Genomic DNA, 18,860 nt, shown 5'->3' on the forward strand with positions numbered 1-18,860 from the left:
CAAATAACTGAGTGGAAGTGTACACTGTGTACACTGAGGGCCATTGTATGCCCCGAAACAAAGATGTCACGCAGCTCTCTGACAAACTGCAGAAAAATACATTTAAGCATCAAGAGAAAGCAGTGTGTGAGCCCCACATGTGAATGTACACAGGCCTCCAGGCCAAGGATCCGGGTGTAGGACGTGTGGAGGATTCATTGTGTAAACAGGCCTAGTATTGAAGGACCAGTGTGTAAAATTCAAAGGGATCCGGATATGTTTAGTCTATAATAAGGGCCATTCATATCTTTTATCAAAGCAATATCCACTGTGGCCATTCCCAAAGAGAGGGTCCAGGGGAGCCAGCTCTAAGTGGTCATGTGAGAAACAGCACTTTTTGTTTTAGCTTTGGCTTCCTTCCTATTATCTCTGAAGGCTGCTGCTGCTGCTTGCAATATGCTACCTCACCACTAGATGGCAAATCCTACATACTGGCCCTTTAATGCTAAGTGCAAATGTTACACACTGCAAGAAAGTGACATGTTGATGAAGATTCTCAGTCATCCAGGTGGTAATATCCATCTAAGATAGTTTAAATGGCTAAAAGGATTGCTGCAGCAGTCATGCTAAGCTTTATATCATCTTTTTTGTTGTCTGCACATAAAGAAATCAGATAAATCACTACATAGATAAGTCAGATTTTTCTATCATGTGTCATTTATCCTCAGAGCTAAATCTTTGCAGCTTCAAACTGCTAAGAGCAGAGGTTGCTGTGTTTAGCAGTGAGTAAACGGAGCATGTCCAGCTGTATCTTAGCATAGGTTTTTACACATTAGCCTTCAAAGATCTCTCAGCGGCATGTGGGACAACCTTTGTGTTCTGTGTGTGTAAGTAGTGTTGTGTTTGTGAATCCTTAGGGCTCGGGAGTGGACGGCGTCTCATGATAGCCACCTGAGTAGCTCTTGAGCACATGGCTCTGGGAAAATACAAAAAGACCCACTGTGTAAGGAGCCCAGGGAGAATGTGTGTGTGTGAGAGAGAGCGAGACGGAGTGTGTGTGTGTGTGTGTGTGTGTGGGATACAAGGTACATCTGGCATGGACATAAAAGTGTCAGTTGCAATGTCTCTGGTTTATAATGCTATTATGCATGTTTCATACATATTGATTAGCACGTCGTTCCACCTTTCATAAACAAATGACATACATTGAGCGTTAGCTGGACAAACAATGATGCTTCTGAATGAGAGAGAAAAAAATCAGCAGTCATGGCGACGAAGCTGTGGTTCAGATTTTAGAACTGTGCTATAAACAAATGTGTGGCTGCGGGACACAGATGGTAGATATAATAGATACTTGGAGCTGCTCACTAAACAATGGAACACTGTGCACATGTCTGCGTCCAAGACAGCACAGGATGATCTGGTATCAGACAGAGTGTTAGCGGTCCTTAAGATGCCTACACAATGAGGGAGGCGAGTCCAGGAACTGTTCCTGCGCATGCATAAATGTAAATAAATTAAAAAGTAAACTTGAAAAGATAAAAAGCATCGAACAGAAGCCAGCACATAAACGTTTCATTATTAACTGTAAAGCAACCATCCCAGAGTGCAGAGCTAAATTTAGCATGCTAATCATCCCTCTTGCAGAGGCAGGAAGCCTGTGTGTGCATGTTAGATTTATGATTGACATGTTTGAAACAGAACCAGTGACACTGGTTGTCCTGTTGGCTTCCTCGAACCGGGACCTCCAGTGTGCACTGGGAGAGACTATGGAGACACTATGGAGAGACTATGTCTTGCGGCTGGCCTGGGAACTCTTCGGGGTCCCCCCAGAGGAGCTGGAGGAAGTGTCCGGTGATAGGGAAGTCTGGGTGTCCCTGCTTAGACTGCTGCCCCCACGACCCGGCCCCAGATAAGCGGTTGAAAATGGATGGATGAAACAAAGGTTTTTCAATGCTATCATATACACACTCATATTTTGCTAGTGATAACCAAAAACAAGATAGCTACTAGCTTTAACAGTGATGGATCTGTTCAGTTTACATGTTACTGTAGCAGTAAATTAGATGATTTCCGTAACAGATACTACTTCCTGTATCGTGTTTTGGAGCAGAGAACTAGCCAATAGAAAAATATAGTCGCATTAACCAAGTTTCAACCTGTAGAGGGCATCGATGGCGCACAATAACAATGCTACATTAATAAATTATATACCCACGACCTACGTTTAGGTTGGAGTTACTCCATCCACCCACCTGAGTAGTCCCATGTTAAGGGGTCATGGGAAAGCCGGAGCTTTTTGGCTTGTATGTCTTCTTACTCACCAGTTTGTAAACACTTTTCTGCTATGAAAACACCGTCTAATGATCCCGTGTGGATTTTGACCAGTGACTATAAGCGTGCCTGACAGGAACTTTGACATATTTTACAACCTTGGCTGCTCAACCCTACAGTGAGTCTGTCACAGGTTAGCTGCAGCAAATGATCTGGACTCAGCCTCAGTTTTGTGTCATGTTTTCTTCAGATGTTGCTTTGCTTATTGCTACTGCTGAGAGAAAACAAGCACACCGTAGATTATTCAGCACCAGTATTTCAAAGATGCATCAAGTATTCAGATTGAGTTGAGATGGTATAAATATCAAACGCCTCAAGGTCTTATTTGCCATGCAGCTACTGCTTTTCTTCCTCTGCCGCTTTTTAAGCTTCAGAGAGTCTGCGCTCCTCTCGTCTTTTACTTTTGGAGTGCTCCTAACTGACTCTTGACGGGGTCATGCCCATCTGTGGTTTATATATTTTGCTTTCTGAGATGTTAACCAGGAATATTATGCACCAGCAGTAAAAGCTTTAACCATTACACAGTGAAGACTCTTGTTGAGATCCATTTATGGTCCACCTGCAGTTCACACTGGAGCAGCCGCAGGTTAAATAAGCAGCAGGCTGTAGTGAAAGCAGGTGAACTGTAACCATTAGGTTCTCATAGACTTTAGACTACTATTATCATGTAGAGCACATACGTCAAAGTCAAGGCCCGCGGGCCGAATCCGGCCGCCCGCTGGTGTTTTGCACGCACCAATACTACATTTTCCGTAACCCGCGAACTCACTGCAGCGCAGCAAGCGGACTTCGGCTTCATCATTCATTAGCAGTCAGAGCAGATGTCAACTTTCAGCTACCTCCTCCCCAAAAAATGGCTAAACGGAAGGTGGATGCTGAGAACAGGGGGTTTCAAGCTCGGTGGGAGGCAGAGTACATGTTCACTGAGGTAAATGGCAAACCTGTGTGTCTTCTGTGTGGAGAAAGTTTGGCTGTAATGAAAGAATACAATTTAAGAAGGCACCATGAAACGTCTAAGAAACACACAGACAAAGACAAGAATATGGGCACGGAACAAAGGCGACAGAAGAAGAATGTACAGGACATGTGATTTTTCTTTGAAGGCAGTTTGTTCTTGTCTGTGTGCCTGCTGAAAAATGTTTTCCCGATTATTCATTTAATCATTAAATAATACACTGTGTTAGGTCTTGGTTCAATAGGCTACGTGCAATCATTTCAATATGTTTTAATAAACATTGAATCAGTCCAGCCCTCGGCTTATAGCCAATTTGTTTTTTTGGCCCTCTGTGTATTTGACTTTGACATCCCTGATGTAGAGGATGTTCAGTGAACCTATGGAGTCACTCTATAACCCTCAAAGACTGACTGATTCACCTGGCTCAGTGTCAGGGTTCACAAGGTTAACACAGGATGATCTCTTAAAAAGCCCTGTTTAAAAACATGTCCAGATAAATGAAAAGGTCCTTACCGCTGCCAGCTTGTCAAAGCGTGCAAACAGTTCATTGAGAGTCATCACCAGCTCCTGCGCTGTGCACTGTGAAGCCAGACTGGTGAATCCCTCAATGTCTGCAAACAGGATGCTGCAGAAACACAACAGAGACACAAAGCAACACAGAAAGTGTTAATTTTTTTCTGAGGAAAAACATTAATCCACACAGATTACAGTTACAGTCCAGCTGTAGAGGCTCAGACTGCAGAAACTCTCCCAGGCATGTGAGTTTGCGACATGTACACACACCTTCTCTGTATGAATTTTAACTAAAAGTCATTTTCACTTTCAGCTCTTACAGCACATGTGGCTCAGTCAGCATTTATTCAGAGAAAAGAAGAGACTTAAAGAAGTGTCATAACATTTCACACCTCAAGCCAAATGTCAGCTACGAGTCTGAGGAGGATGAAGGAAGTGTGGATGATCCACAGATGTCACCGAGAGGATCTACTGTGACAAATCCTGCCTTGCAATCATATGGCTCCTTTAATAACTGTGACATCGGTTACTGTCGCTGCCAGCTTAAATTTTCAAAAAAAAATGTCAGGCAGGACTTGAGAGGGGCAGAGAGAGAGAGACGTAGGGGTGTGTGATTAATGACTCTGGTCAAGATGTACCACGCAGCCACTGATGGCAGCGAAAAGTGTGAGACTGTGATTGAAGCGGCTTTGTGCAGTCAATATTAAATGTAATACAATGCCTGTAATCTGGTGTTTAAAGTGCTGGATACAGCATTTGTGCTAATGAGGTCCGGGCAGAGGGAGACGTGCGTGTGTTAATACATGTGAAGTAACTAGCTGGGAACGAGGTAAACTGACACGGCTGTGATCTAGGCTTTTTCATTACTCTCCAGACGCTGGCACAACAGCGGGGCCGATGATCTCACCGGGCCGAATCATTTCTCTCAGACAGAACGAAGGACAAAGGGGGGTCGGCCTGGCAGGTAGAGGCATTAATGGGTCTTAGCCGTAGCTGTGGGAGACAGTCAGATTATCCTCACGTACATTCACACGAGAACCAGCTCTCTTCCTGAATGGCTCAAGTTGTTCTGCGGAGCATCATAACCCTCCACCACACAAAGTCACATCTCGCGCTTGACATTTCAGCCTTCAATAAGCATATTTATTCTCTGGTCACTGATTTCCTCCTGGGGTGAAGCATGTGATGAACTTCAGAAGTCAAACTGCTTTTGTGTGTGTGCTGATACTCGAAGGCTGCTGCTGCTTATAGCTCTCCTGCAGCTGCCTCGATAAACTCTCACCTGGCTGGCTCTCAATCTGCCACCTTTGAAAAAATTGACATACAGTTTGTGAAGAGTTAATATATGAAAAGCATGCTTGCACTACTCAGGGAAATCTCAATGTTAAACTCCAGTTGCAGTTTGATGGAACGGTACAGTCATGTAATGAAAAGCAGACTCGTGTCATTACAGCTTTAAAGGTCGAGTAGGAGATTTCATTCTGATGCACTTTTTGTTAAATTAGTGTAACTTCTCTTTACAATCCGATAGCAACCAATTAGTTCGGCAGTTTCGCATTAAAAGGAAGAATATGAATCATCTGTGGAAGCTATAAAACGCTAAAAACATCAGCCAATCCTCCAGGTGGACCCTGCACGGAGTATTGGCTGGTTGTCACTCTCTTCCTGCTCTGCGCGCACCAGAGAGGTACGTGCATGATGGCCGAAGTCACAGGCTCGTCTTCAGGTAATGCGCGTCCATGTGATTGGGAGGCGTGGCTTCGGGGTGAGCTCCAAGAGAAAGGGGCGTGTGTTTACTTTCCAAATCTGGCTGACTCTCACTGAGTTATCTCCTACTCTACCTTTAATACAGAGGACCAACCTTTGGGGGCGATCTAGAACTTCCAAATGTTTATGCCTTCTTTGCAGCACATGTGATTTCATAACATGTAGCACAACATGAGGACTGAGGAAGGGTCAGAGGTGGAGTCTAACTATTTGTACTTCTTTACGTATCTATACCTCACTTAAGTAAAAATAACAGTGTATTACATTTTGCAATATACTTTCGGCTCTTTTCATAATGCAGTTTATACTGTTTCCTATTGAATTTAAGCCTCTCCCCATGTTATATCTAGATCCATAAGAGCAGCTCATCCAGGCAGCGCTGTCACTGTTTGATTACACCCGGCCGGGACATTTCGACAATTTCCTGACTGTGTAGAAGTGGCTTTCTGAGTCAGACCCCCAGGAAAGAGAGAGAGAGAAAAAAAAACTATAAATAAGTGAAAGTTTCAGACCAAACAAGCTCACATGGATCTCACAGGGTAGGTGCCTGTTACAAAGCCAAGAGAACACGGTGTGTCTGTACAGCGCGTCTGAGTGCTCAGAGCTGTGAGAGTTTGTGTATTCTTAGATTGTTAGTGTGTGACCACCACCCCCCCCTCCCCCTCCTGGCTTGCTCACATGTCAAGAACATGTTCTAATGAAGCCAAGCTTCAAAATGCCTACATTTACTCAATTTGGCTTTCAGGCTAAAGAGGATTAAGAGTCCCCACACTTTTCAGAGAATAATTGATTGCTTTGCACTAGAGGTCGAGAGAAACCAGACACTTGACCACTCAGCTGAGATGATGGTCAGAGAGAGTCCATTGTGAGAGTGTTATTTACTGCTCTCCTCCTCCTGCTACAGTTATTGTAGTTCCTTATTTAGGGGTATTTTTTATATGCTGGTTGCTTATCTATGGAAGTGCATGGATACCCTGTGAGGAGACGTCAGTACACAAAACATATGGCCATTTTTGTAATTGGGATTATTGTCACTGGACAAGATAACTTCACTGCAGACAAGACCTGGCTGTAAGATTTCTGGGTGGTCACACTGGTTTCCTTTAGGGTAGGGGGGGGGGGGGGGGGGGGGGGCAGGTCCAGTTCCTGCACACCTTAGTCTTGCCCAGGTCTGCTGCTCTATGGCCGCTCTCTCTGCTAGCTCATGAAAACCAGTACTTTAAAAGGTTTGTAAATACAACCGACACTGACCTGGCAGCCAGTTCATATTGAGGCGTGTAAAGTGTCTTATCGTTGCCTCTTCTAGAACAGGATTAAATGCAAGCTGTGTCATATCGGGACTTTTCATAGGCAAATAATAAAGTGTCCCTTAGTGAGTCCTTTACAGCTACACATAAAGCAAAAGGATGTGTCCCCTGTGTGTCTGCAGACCAACACAACTGAGAAAGACAACCCTCTTCCTTCTTTCCCTTGTTTATCAGCTTTGCAGCCCCTTGTGATGTCATAAGGGGGGTTTGATTCAAGCATTGGTTGGAACCCAAGGCTACACAGGCATGATTAGAATAAGTGGTCTGCACAAACAACAACAGAGTCGTTGTTTGTGTTTTGAAAAGATGCTCTCTGTACTTTGCTATTTATAGATACATAATGTACAGATCTGCTGGATTATCAGTCCCCACGAAGCCACTTCCCAAAGCCTGACGAACGTCAGAGGCGACAGTGGGTGGCATGAAACAATAGCAACAGAGTGCAAGAGAGCATGAGACAGAGACCTGGGGTCTTTAAGTCCCATTTAATCGTTACCGTGGTGACTCATTAGTACGCCACATTAACTCCTGGGGATCTTTACTTTTGTGACAGCAGAGGACATTCGGGTCTGAAAGACCTCTGAGTCTCACAGGTTGGATTTATTTATTTATTTATTTATTGGTTGTGCTTATTTTTAGGGTATACTGCCTTCCTTTGAATCCACGAGGATTAAAGGCAATAATTTCACTGATAACCATGCAGACATGAAAGGGTTTAAAATTATAAGCACACAGTGAGAGTCTGTGCGCTCTGCGATGAAGGCCTGGAGTTCATATTCTGGGTTTGAACAGATTCATGATAGATCAATGCATCGAATCCTAAAAGCAACAGTTAATGATAGGAAATAAGCAGAGAACATGCTTAAAATATGTGCTACATGTGAAGGCTAATAACAACCTCTCAGCCTTATGTGTGGTCCTTTATGTGAGCTCTGCTCGTCCACTTCCCGGGGCCACGTGTGGAGGAACATTTGTTGAGTACAGGACAGATGTAGAAGCTGTGTTCACTGCCAGGCATCGTCTCATCTGACATGGTGTTATTACAGTGTAATAAATATTGCATTGACTTTAGCATGCGGCCCATTGTGCAGTAGTTGGAGGGGGTAATGCAGTAGTAGTACTTGTGCAGTGGCTCTGAATGAAACCTGAAATTATGTTATGTTATTATGTGTCTGTGAAACTTCTCATTCATCAAGGCCATGTTGTATCCCAAACATTCAATTTAGCAGAGACTGTCTGAATAATACTATTTTAGCAAATTTACATATTGTCTCCAGCAAAATAGTCTCTCTGCTCAGCACTACAGCTCCGGGAAGTTAATCTCCAGGATGTATGTGGACCGCTTTTTCTCAGCATCTGTTTGTTTCCATGGTAAATCGTATTATCAGGGCTCCATTAAAGGTAGGGTAGGAGATTTTGAAAACTCAGTGAGAGTCAGCCAGATTTGGAAAGTAAACACATGCCCCTTTCTCTTGGAGCTCACCCCGAAGCCACGCCTCCCAATCACATGGACACGCATTACCTGAAGACGAGCTGCGGTCTGTGACTTCGACCATCATGCACGTACCTCTCTGGTGCGTGCAGAGCAGGAAGAGAGTGACAACCAGCCAATACTCCGCACAGGGTCCACCTGGAGGATTGGCTGATGTTTTTAGCGTTTTATAGCTTGCACAGATGATTCATATTCTTCGTTTTAATGCGAAACTGCCGAACGAATTGGAGCTATCAGATTGTAAACAGAAGTTACACTAATTTAACAAAAAGTGCATCAGAATGAAATCTCCTACCCTACCTTTAATAATGCTGTTTTCCCAAGTTGAGGCAGAAAATTGATTTGTTTGGGTTTAGAAAAAAGAACAAATGCCAAAGTTCTCCTGTCTACACACAACTTTTCCACCATTTTCTTGGCTGCCTTAATTACTTTACCCTCTTACCCTTTGACTGTAAAATACAGATGCCCGGCATGACAGTAAAGCAAAAACATCTCGACTGCTCCCTGATGGCCGGCTGCAGTATAGGTCCTAGTAGTCCTAGTTAGTGGATGAAACAAGGACGTGATTAAAAGATAGCTCAACTAAAATAGTTAATGGCTGGTTAGCTAGTTTTTATCACACTGATCTGTCAGTACATTTAATTATATTAATGTCGCAGTACAAACCCATGTTGTCCTTCTGTATAAACAGTCTGTCCTCTCACCAGAAGACGTTAGAGGCACTTTTTCACATGACCACAGGATGGCGCCTATAAATACAGGTTGTTTCAAGTGTCCTGACCACTGCTCAAATTATATTAGTATATTCATTACTTATTAATAATTATTATTAATGTGTTATTTCATTAACACACATGAACAAACCTCTTACAAAAGAAAAAAAGAAAGTAGCCCGTCGCTCTTTTTTCCCTGCTTTCAGAGCCACCACTGCGAAATGTTTGTGGGTCAAATCTCAGCTGAACCAGAGCTGAGCTGTGCTGGCCTCGCCTGACCCTGTGATCCCCTCTTGTCTGGCACTCACTGCCACCAACCAGATGCCTTCTCTCTGCCCCCCTCCCCAAGGCTGTTAACCTCACAGCCCACTAACCTCAGCCGGGGAACAAGAATTCTCACAGAGCCTTCAGTCCCTTTCATGTCGTCTGGCTCACATTTTTTTCTGCTCCTCCCTCTTCTTTTGTCTCATTTCCTGTTCCTTTTACATTTTTGCCTGACAGACGATGCACTGTATGCATCTGCATCTGGACACCTGTAGGCGCTCTACACTGCTGTAGCATGCGAGCATGTGTGTCACACCAAGGACGGACTCTCAGGTCGTGTCAGCATGAACAGAACCACCTTATGTAACTGGTGCATAATTAACAACATCAAGCACACATGTGTATTGGTTGTTCAGTTCTCGTCCTTACCTCAATTAGAACACAGAGAACAAAAACTAGGGTCAGACCCTCTAATTTATGCGATGTTCTTTCCAAGTCTTTCTCTTCAGGGTGTCTCTGGCCTACATAACAAGCAACAGCCGCTACAGTCACAATGTTCTGCTTGAGAATATTTCTCGTACATTTTACAGGGCAGCCCAGCAGCGTGGAAACATCCACCCCAGAGCCCTCTTGCATAATCCCTTAGTCAGCACACATTCTGGCCTCTTTGCTAAAACCACAGGACATCACTTTGTTCCCGAGGATAATCACTTTATGTACACACTAAATCCTGATGTCACTAATCAGGAATATACAAAGCTAAATGATGAGGAAGGTATAGAACAGATGAGGGCTTACACCTCGTCAGGCTTCATGAAAAATGACCAATTTAATGCCAAATATCAGAGAACAGGATGTGTTTTTCTATGTCTTTGTACTAATACAAGACAATAATATGAAGATGTGGAATAGTAGTGACAGGTGCAGCAACAAAGCAAAGCTAAGACTCAAAGAAATATGTTGGATTCTCCATCTGACTTGAGACACGGGGACTTTTAACAACAACAGATGCAGCTTTTGTTTGTTGGCTCTTTCAGACACATCCTCTAACATCTACAGGGCGTCACGTCGGAATGAGCACCCTGGTCAGCTTAACGTAAAAACAAGCTGCAACAACTCAATAAGACGACAGCCAACAAATATGTCCAGGCATTAAGACACTTCCTGAGGACCTGTGCAGGCTCTGGGTGGACACTTTAATGTAAACTTCTAGGGGCAGAAGGGAATATGAGGACAGGTTTCACACAATATGTCATGTAGATGGCAACATGGAAGGAGGTGCAGGAGGCTCGGAACGTCCTCATGTGAACAGAATGACGATGCTATCAGGTGGTTAAAAACATTCTGATTTGTCATGTTGAGAAAAATTATCGAAAACAATGAATAAATGTCCATTTTAAAGGGAATATAATGTAAAATATGTTACAATTCCAATCGCCTGCATCAAATATAATTTGCTAAACACCTGTGATCTGATTTGAAGTGTAGCAATGGTGAGGCATCATTACCTGAGGTGACCTGCGTCTGTAATTTTACATGTTTTTGGTAATAAGCCTTAAACACTTTCATTTTATTTTAAAAACTACCAGCGTCAATATTATTAGAACTCTACTCCTCTTTTTTTAACTCATTGTTATGCACTATGTACCAGTCTATGCTTTAACTGAGTGACCCTGTAAGCATTTGATTTGCATTTAAAAGTGAGGATTGGTGCCTTGCAGCACACACACACAGTATAGCAGTGAATGTTTTGCTGCAACACTTGTGAAAGCATCATGGTAAAAGTGAAAGAAATAGGTTTGGACTTGAGAAAAAGGATTGTTAATGTCTACAGAGCAGGAGAAGAAGCGGAGTGAGAGGTTTTATTAAGACATTCAAAGAGAGTCAAGCAGAGCTGAACAAGACTGGCAGCGGTAGGAAGAGAAACATTTGGAAGGTCTAAGGAACCGAGAACAACTGCCAAGACACTGCTGAAGGATTTATCCAAGTCTGGAGCTGAAGAAATACGAGAAGACCATCTCAAGAATCCTGCACAGGACTGGAGAGCCAGGTTCACTTCATCCAGGAGAACACAGTGAACGTTACTGACCGGCCTGCACAATTCATTTTGTTTTGTCTCCATCTACGTCAGCTCCACACCCTCCGCCTCCCTCTGTTCTCCTCTTTAGTTGCAGCAGTGGGAGCTGTCACTTCTCTTCCTGTTGCCTCTCAGCAGCGCCCCAATTACCTAAAGCCACTGACCGCTCCCCAGACGTGCCCAGTCACACCTGGTTAGCTGGCCATTAAACCACACGCTTATGACCACAGACAGAACTCAGCCAAGCTTAGCAGATGCTGCTAATGTGCTGCCTGCTCCCCAGGGGGTCACATAAAACCTGCGGTAGAACACCATGACTTCCTTGATGCTAATTGTTCTGTTGTAACGACATTTGTCATGTGGATTGATGCACATTGATTTTTAGTGACATGTTCTCTTTTTTTTCTGTATTTAATTCTTGCAAACTTAAAACAACCTTGTTCTTCTTACACTGAACTCTTAAACCTTGGCAACAAAAAAAGGATCATTCCTGATATAACGACTGCATTAATAGTGATGAAAGGACCTTTGTGTGGAAGAGCCCAAGTACATGACCTGATGTTCTAACCCGTGAGCTTTCAAAGGGACACATCAAAGCTATAAAGGCCTTCAATAGCACCTATTATGTATCAAGCTTTAGTCTTCCACCTGACTGTGGCAGCTACAGGCCACAAAACTCTGGCTGCACAGTTGGATACTTAGGCTGCCGCTTCTACACACACACACAACCTAACCTAATCCTAAACCCTTACCTGGACTTTGTACTGATTTAAGCTTAAAGGGGGCAGGGCCACAGTGTGACTGTGAGAGCACACTTTTAACATAAAACTTAAAGCAGTGTTCTCTGCCTCCACTAGGTGGTGCCAAACCTGGCCACATTCCTCCAACCCCTTCTCTCCTGATGTGCTTTATTTTAGGCTGATCAGTGTAAATTTGACATTGACATTAAACCATTGACTCAAACACTGCGTCACTGAAAGTGTAACGACCCTGGACAAAAGACTGCAGAAACACACACATGCACAACCAGAGCACAGCTGGTGAAAGGCAGAGGTCAAAGGTCACATCCAGAGACAGCTCAGTGGGGCGCATTCATATTTAATACCTATCATATAAATCCTGTATATGCTGGAAAACCACATCCAGACCATACTTCACCCATCAAACCCTGACCCTGACAAACTGAGAGACAACAAATTAGTTTAAATGTGATTATTGATCCATATTGATTCACATAGCCTCAAGCTACAAGTAAAACCAATATAAATATTGTTAATACCTTCACAGTATATAAACAATGAGAGATTTGTGTGCACCGAGCAGCTCCCTGCTGGGATTAAGCTTCACCAATCATGCCAGAGGGGAAACAAATAGACTCAGATGATAAGAAAAACACAGGGGCCCATTAGAAAAGCCACTTATTCCAATGATAACACGAAAAAATGGATACATTTGTAGAATATACAGCTCTTTTTTTTACATGAACCTTGAGGTCAATTCCTTCAGTAAATGTCCAACATCACATCATATGTGCAGGCATCTGTTACCTCTGTGTCGGGGTCTGTTACTCAGGGGCTGAGTCCGACATCACCCCCCCCCCCCATACTCGGTGCCTGATATAGTGTCTGTCTGAATGTAGCCTGGCAAACCATCTGAATTCTATTTCCATTCTGTACAAAGAATTAGTCTGTTGTCTGTGGGTTCCAGTTGGATTTCCAGGGGGCAGTACCAATAGAACCACAGAATAAATGGCCTCTGGACACATTTGGATAAACATACCACCAATCGGAGAAGCGAAGCATGTGACGTAGGCAGGGTGACAACCAGACTAGTATCGACACAAGATTAAAAAAAAAGTGTGCAGTGGTGAAGGCATGCCTGTGGATGGTCACCTGGTTCTTGCGTTTTTAAGAATTCTGCAAATGCTTTTGAACAACACAGGCAGCAAGTCTTCACATAAAGCCTGCCCGTTTCAGATAAAGGGTTGTGATTGTTGCGGCAGAGTTTCTATTGACAACTGGCTGTGAAGGGGACGAATGAATGCGTGTGTCTGACCAGGCTTATTCATATGTGTAGTGAACCCCCTGTAGTGCACTGAATGTACACCACAATGCATGGACTGTAGTGTACTGCCATGCATTGACCCCTTATATAGTTACTAAGGAGCGAGTGGGTGATTTCAGACACAGCCAAGGACGTGCTGTCAATACTAGCACAGGGAGCTGCTTCCTACAGCACTGCCATGTTTAGCTATAGACAGTTAAATACAAACAGGGCAGAGAGAGCCTGAAAGATGGTCTAACGTCCTGGAAGGCCGATCAGGAGACGGAAATGCTCTGCTAGTTTGAGGTGGATCCTGATAAGACTTTGTAACCACAGATGAGTCCGGCACTTCCAACCAGAGATCTAATAACAATCCAAACAGTGATGATGCTAACAGTACAGGTACCTAGAAAAGAGTTAGGATATAACAGGGGCTTGACTACACCAACCTCTGAAACTATGAACACAAACAGCACCTCCTTCTGATCATTATTATCAGTTCTATTACACTCCGCTCGGATACTGTACGCAGAGACAGGTGAAATACATTCTGGGAAAATACCATGCCGCACGTTGCCACGGCAACGCCTGCACTTCTCCCTCCTCTTCTGCCACTGTCTGTGGGTGGGCTGCACCAGTCAGGATTAACCTGGATTAAATGTTCATTTATTTAACAATTCTTTTGCTGAACCAGACTTCAAACACATATTTTTACACCATGTCAATGATGTGTATTAGCTGCTCCCATTACCTCCTCTTTATGATGATTTTGTGGGTATAAATATTGTTGTTAAGAGCCCAGTATTTTTATAATCTTCAAATGAATAAGTATGTTTTGAACAACATATGTTGGTTTTTGTTAAGATTTATTTAAGGAGTCTTAATTGTGCCTCATCAAGTAAAACATGCAAAACTAATGTGTGTGTGTACTTGCTTAGCTTGACAGGATTTGTAAAGTGTGGAGGTGTCAAGAAAATATGCTATTTATACCATCCTCAATCTGCTTCCCCTCATCAACACACTTCCTCCTTCCTGTCTGTGTGTGTCAGTGTGTGTGTGTGGTGGTTGTGGTGGTGGTGGTGGTGTTGGGGGGGGGGGGGGGGGGTGTTACCTGACGTTGTCGTGCTTCTGGATGTAGATCTTGTGAAACATCATGTCTTCCTGCTTGGCGTTTATGTCAGCTTTCATCTCCATGGCAACATGGCGAGGAAGCACCGAGAGCAGGAGACGTTCCTGCAGGAGAGGAGAGGAGAGGAGGTGGGAGGTGTACAATTATGAGTGAGTTAAGTGGTGGAGTCTGAGGTGGCTGGAGGCAGAGTGACTAACACACCTGAGCAGTGGTAAAGAACAGAGAGGTTCATTCACACAGCCCTATGTTTACAGTAACCACACAGTACAAGACAAAAGCTCTGCTTAAAAGCTGCAGGAAAAATATTACAGAGTGCTAATGTCTTGTCTTAGCATGTAGTATTAAATAAGAAAATCTATCTCAGAGCTGACACACAATGTCAATAATAGCCTAACTTCACCTAATGCCATTTTGAAGTGAGTGTATGGAAGATGCAGAGGCTCAAAGTGTGAGAACACATAAGGAGAAGGACAGTTTTTTCTCCTCAGATGTTCTTTTCTTAACCACTACTCCCCTTTTTGTCTATAGAAAAGGTCATGAGGTCAAAAAAAGTGAGAAGAATTAAAATAGAAAAGATAAAAGAAGACAGCTAGCCTGGGATGTGGCTTCCAGCCAGTTTTGAGCCACTGGGATTTAGCCTCTTAAACCTAATATGCCCATTCACTCAATAGCAGGATATCATCTTAAGAGGCTAATCTATTGCATCTGGTTTTCCACACACACACACACACACACACACACAGTCTTTAGTGCCATCACAATTTAAGCCTGTCTCCTCTAGGGATGCACTAATTCAATATTAACATAACGGATACTGCTCCCCGGTATTGACTAAAAATAACTAGATTGGGTAGCGGGTAATCCACAAAGCTAATCTATTCACCTCAATTCTTTTTGCACAACAAACACATAAAAGGAGCAAAACACCGAGTGAGCCAAAGCAGCATGGAGGTATTTCATGTTTGCTATTGCAACAAATTGGAACTCACAATTATCTGCAAATGCCGCTAATGCATGATAGCATAGTACTGTTTACAGCACTGAAAGGAAACCTCACAAGACCCCAATGGACCCCACTATGGACCAGGCAGTACTTGGGTGTATCTCTATATATGGTAGTCATAGGCAAGACGCAAGTAATTTATAGATCCTATTTGAATTGAGCAGATGACCACTGAGACAATAAACAATTTCCCATAGTGGTCACTTGCCGTCTATATCATCATGGGTATAGTGTTATTTATAGGGATTCTCAGAAACAGGAGTTTTGGTGCTTTTATTTTCTGATTCTGAACTCACTTGTAATCCCATGTGGGATGTTCTAAGAACAAATTAACATCCAGAGTGCCTCTGTAATGTCTCAGCTGTGGAAATGTAATCTGTATTTTGTGAAAGTAACACCTGTTTTTTTTGCATCTCGCTCGGCTGCATGTGAGAGAAGTGTAACAGTTTGTAAGCCTGTGATCACTGCTTTGCTGCTGGGTTAGCTTACAGTACATGTAGAACATGGCTGCCACTGCAGGTTTGATAAAAAAATAAAAAAATAAACAGCTTTAGATGGCACACACATCATTTTTAACATGACACAAACAGATGTCAGATGTGCAGCGCACTCTGATGTTCCCCTGCAGCTGATATTTCTTTCATGTAACAACATCATCATGGGAAACTAGTCCAACATCGCTCCTTCACCACAGCTATATACAGCCTCTGCTGTCATCTAACATTTGTGCCTTTTGTCTCACCTGCTGCTGGTTTTCCCTCTGCGAGTGGAGGCGAGCCTGGATGCATTCCCTGGTCTCCTGGAAGGCCTGCCTCTGGGAGCCCTCAGCGGGGTAATGGGTGCACACGCCCACGATGTTGGTGCAGGAGAAGATCAGCACGTTGGACACTATCTGTGGGAGAAGATGGGAGTTGGATGTTAGACCCACACTGTTTAAATCATGCATGGGACATCTGGCTTCTCTTGACCAACAAAAATGACCTTTTTGATCAATCAATTTTGATATTCTATGAAAATACATCTTTTTTCCAACAGCATAGTGAAATAAATGATGAAGGAGCTCTGCGGTCGCCGTTAACACGGTGACGATGATGTCACTGCTGCTTTGATCTACTTTCTAGAGGATGGGAAGGTTTTCTAAAATCTACTTCTGCTTTTTTCTTCTATCTGACAGAGTTTTGAAAAGAAAAAAGAACAGTTGGAAAAAACCAAAGAACAAAGAGAAATGCTGCTTTTCAGAACTTCCAAGTGATCTCAGTAAACAATGGTACAAGTAAAGGAAAATAGAGGCAGTAATATTTAAAAAAGGAACCTTTTTGACAAGATGTTAAGGTGATTTTATGACACATCACTGTGTTACATCTATGAATTTATCTCAAATCAATCAAACTACAGATGAATTACTTTCAATATTTGTTATTGTGTAACTGATTAACCGGCATTAACAGGATTGTCTCTGATTTTATGTGCAAATTTGCAGCTTTACTTCGATTTTTTGTCAGATACACATTTAAAATTTAAATAAAAAAACAAATTCAATCAGAAATTGCAAACTTTACATGTCTTTAGTCTTAATTTTAGTCTTTAACCTTGTAGAAAATGACTCATAAATAGCATCTTTTGGATCAAGTACAGACCACTGGCTAAAGAAATTGAGACATTACGTATCGTGTGTGGACGACTATTGCAACATAGTGTAATTAATTCCAATTATTTGAATAATTTAAAATATCACACACACACAATATCAATAACAATCACTTGAAAATCACTAGAAAATATTGATTACATAACATTTAGATCAGGCCACAGACTGAGTTCTGAATGAAAATAGGAAGTACTGTATATTTAGGATGTGAATGGGCTGATAAAGGTGGTTGCAGAGACACAGTGTGTACGGATCTCTTCAGGCCTTGCAGCTGTTTTTCCTCAAACTTGGAGCAAAGCACTCTTTGTTTCCACTTGTGCACCTTGCCTCCCTCTCTGCAGCGGGAACAGAGCGTCTCAACCCTCTCTCCTTAATTTTGACATCATCCATAAGTGTATTTTTATATCTGTGCAACTCATAAGACACTGTCTGTCTCATTAGAGGACACAGCAGACTCACCAGCCTGAGTGTTTGTCTGCATGTGATGAGACAGAGAGTGTCTTATCAGTGAAACTGCTCTGATGCAGAACAAACTTCAAGTATTTTGACTTATCAGAGATTTTCTCCATGACTTGTTGTATTCCATTACATCATGTATTTATATAACAGCCACAGTTATAAGGAAGTGCAAGAAATACATGTTTGTCCAAAGTCTGTGTCCAAGAATGTAGAGCTGAAAATTTTGCGCTGACAGCATTAACTGTTGCAGCGTAGATAAGCAAAGGTTTATCAGCATTTAGGCCGCAATGTGCAGATTATATCAAACTGTACACACTGTAGAAATATGTATCGTTAGTAGAACTGTTGACAAAAATAAAAATGATGAACTGTGAAAAAAAAAACTAGGCCAAGCACTGAGCCATGAGGAACCCCTAATGTTTCAGATAATGGTCATTTTGCAAAGCATCAACAAACAAATATGGGTCATGTACTGAACTGCTGGCTGTGACCCAGTTAATTAACAATTCATGATTTCTTGGTGATGCTGCTGGATTTCTGAAGTTTTATTTTTGATCGTGGCTGGAATCAGTATAAATAACAACCCATTGCACATTCGCAATGGGTTGTTATTTATAAATTCACACACATTCGTAACATTAACTGCTGTTGCACGGTTGCCGTTTTCGGCTACCATCGTGACGAGTGCTCGTCCCAAAGGAGATTCCATTTTCAGGGACTGAAGATCAAACTCATCTTACGTTTTCATAGTGAGGATGGACAGGACAGGTCACCAGTCCATCACAGGGATGTTTTCCCTGTGATGGACTGGTGACCTGTCCAGGGTGTTACCCCGCCTTTCACCCGTAGCTAGCTGGGATAGACTCCAGCCCCCGTGACCCTGCACTGCAGAACAAAGCGGGTTCAGATGATGGATGGATGGATGCAAAAATTGTGAAGAACAGCTGCGCTCACTGCAATGTCTGGCTGTTGAAACACTTCTTAAGGGTTTTGACCCAGTGTGGCTCCAAATGTTGGCATCGGGAAACTGATCCTGTATATTTGTGCATGCAAGTTTAGAGTATCACAGTGTTCAATTTTCTGGTTTCTTGTGTGCAGTTACATAAGGCAGCTGGACATCTATGGCAAACCCAGTGTTAGCGTTAGCCTCCCTAAAATTAGACCTTTTTTTTTTCTT

The 18,860-nt window shown here is 42.8% G+C and overlaps 1 protein-coding gene across 2 annotated transcripts in view; it reads right to left on the reverse strand.

Moving 5' to 3' along the window:
• adcy5 (adenylate cyclase 5) overlaps nucleotides 1-18,860 on the reverse strand; it is a 69,353-nt gene that overhangs the window by 16,555 nt on the left and 33,938 nt on the right. For both annotated transcript variants that reach the window (XM_028393542.1, XM_028393541.1), the window contains exons 2-4: nucleotides 16,319-16,468; nucleotides 14,556-14,677; nucleotides 3,782-3,893 (exon numbers count right to left, since the gene is read on the reverse strand). In XM_028393542.1, the coding sequence (XP_028249343.1) occupies nucleotides 3,782-3,893; nucleotides 14,556-14,677; nucleotides 16,319-16,468 (384 nt within the window). The remainder of the gene's footprint in view (nucleotides 1-3,781; nucleotides 3,894-14,555; nucleotides 14,678-16,318; nucleotides 16,469-18,860) is intronic.

The sequence above is a fragment of the Parambassis ranga genome, chromosome 21 (assembly GCF_900634625.1).
Source record: "Parambassis ranga chromosome 21, fParRan2.1, whole genome shotgun sequence".
NCBI classification, from domain to species: domain Eukaryota; kingdom Metazoa; phylum Chordata; class Actinopteri; family Ambassidae; genus Parambassis; species Parambassis ranga.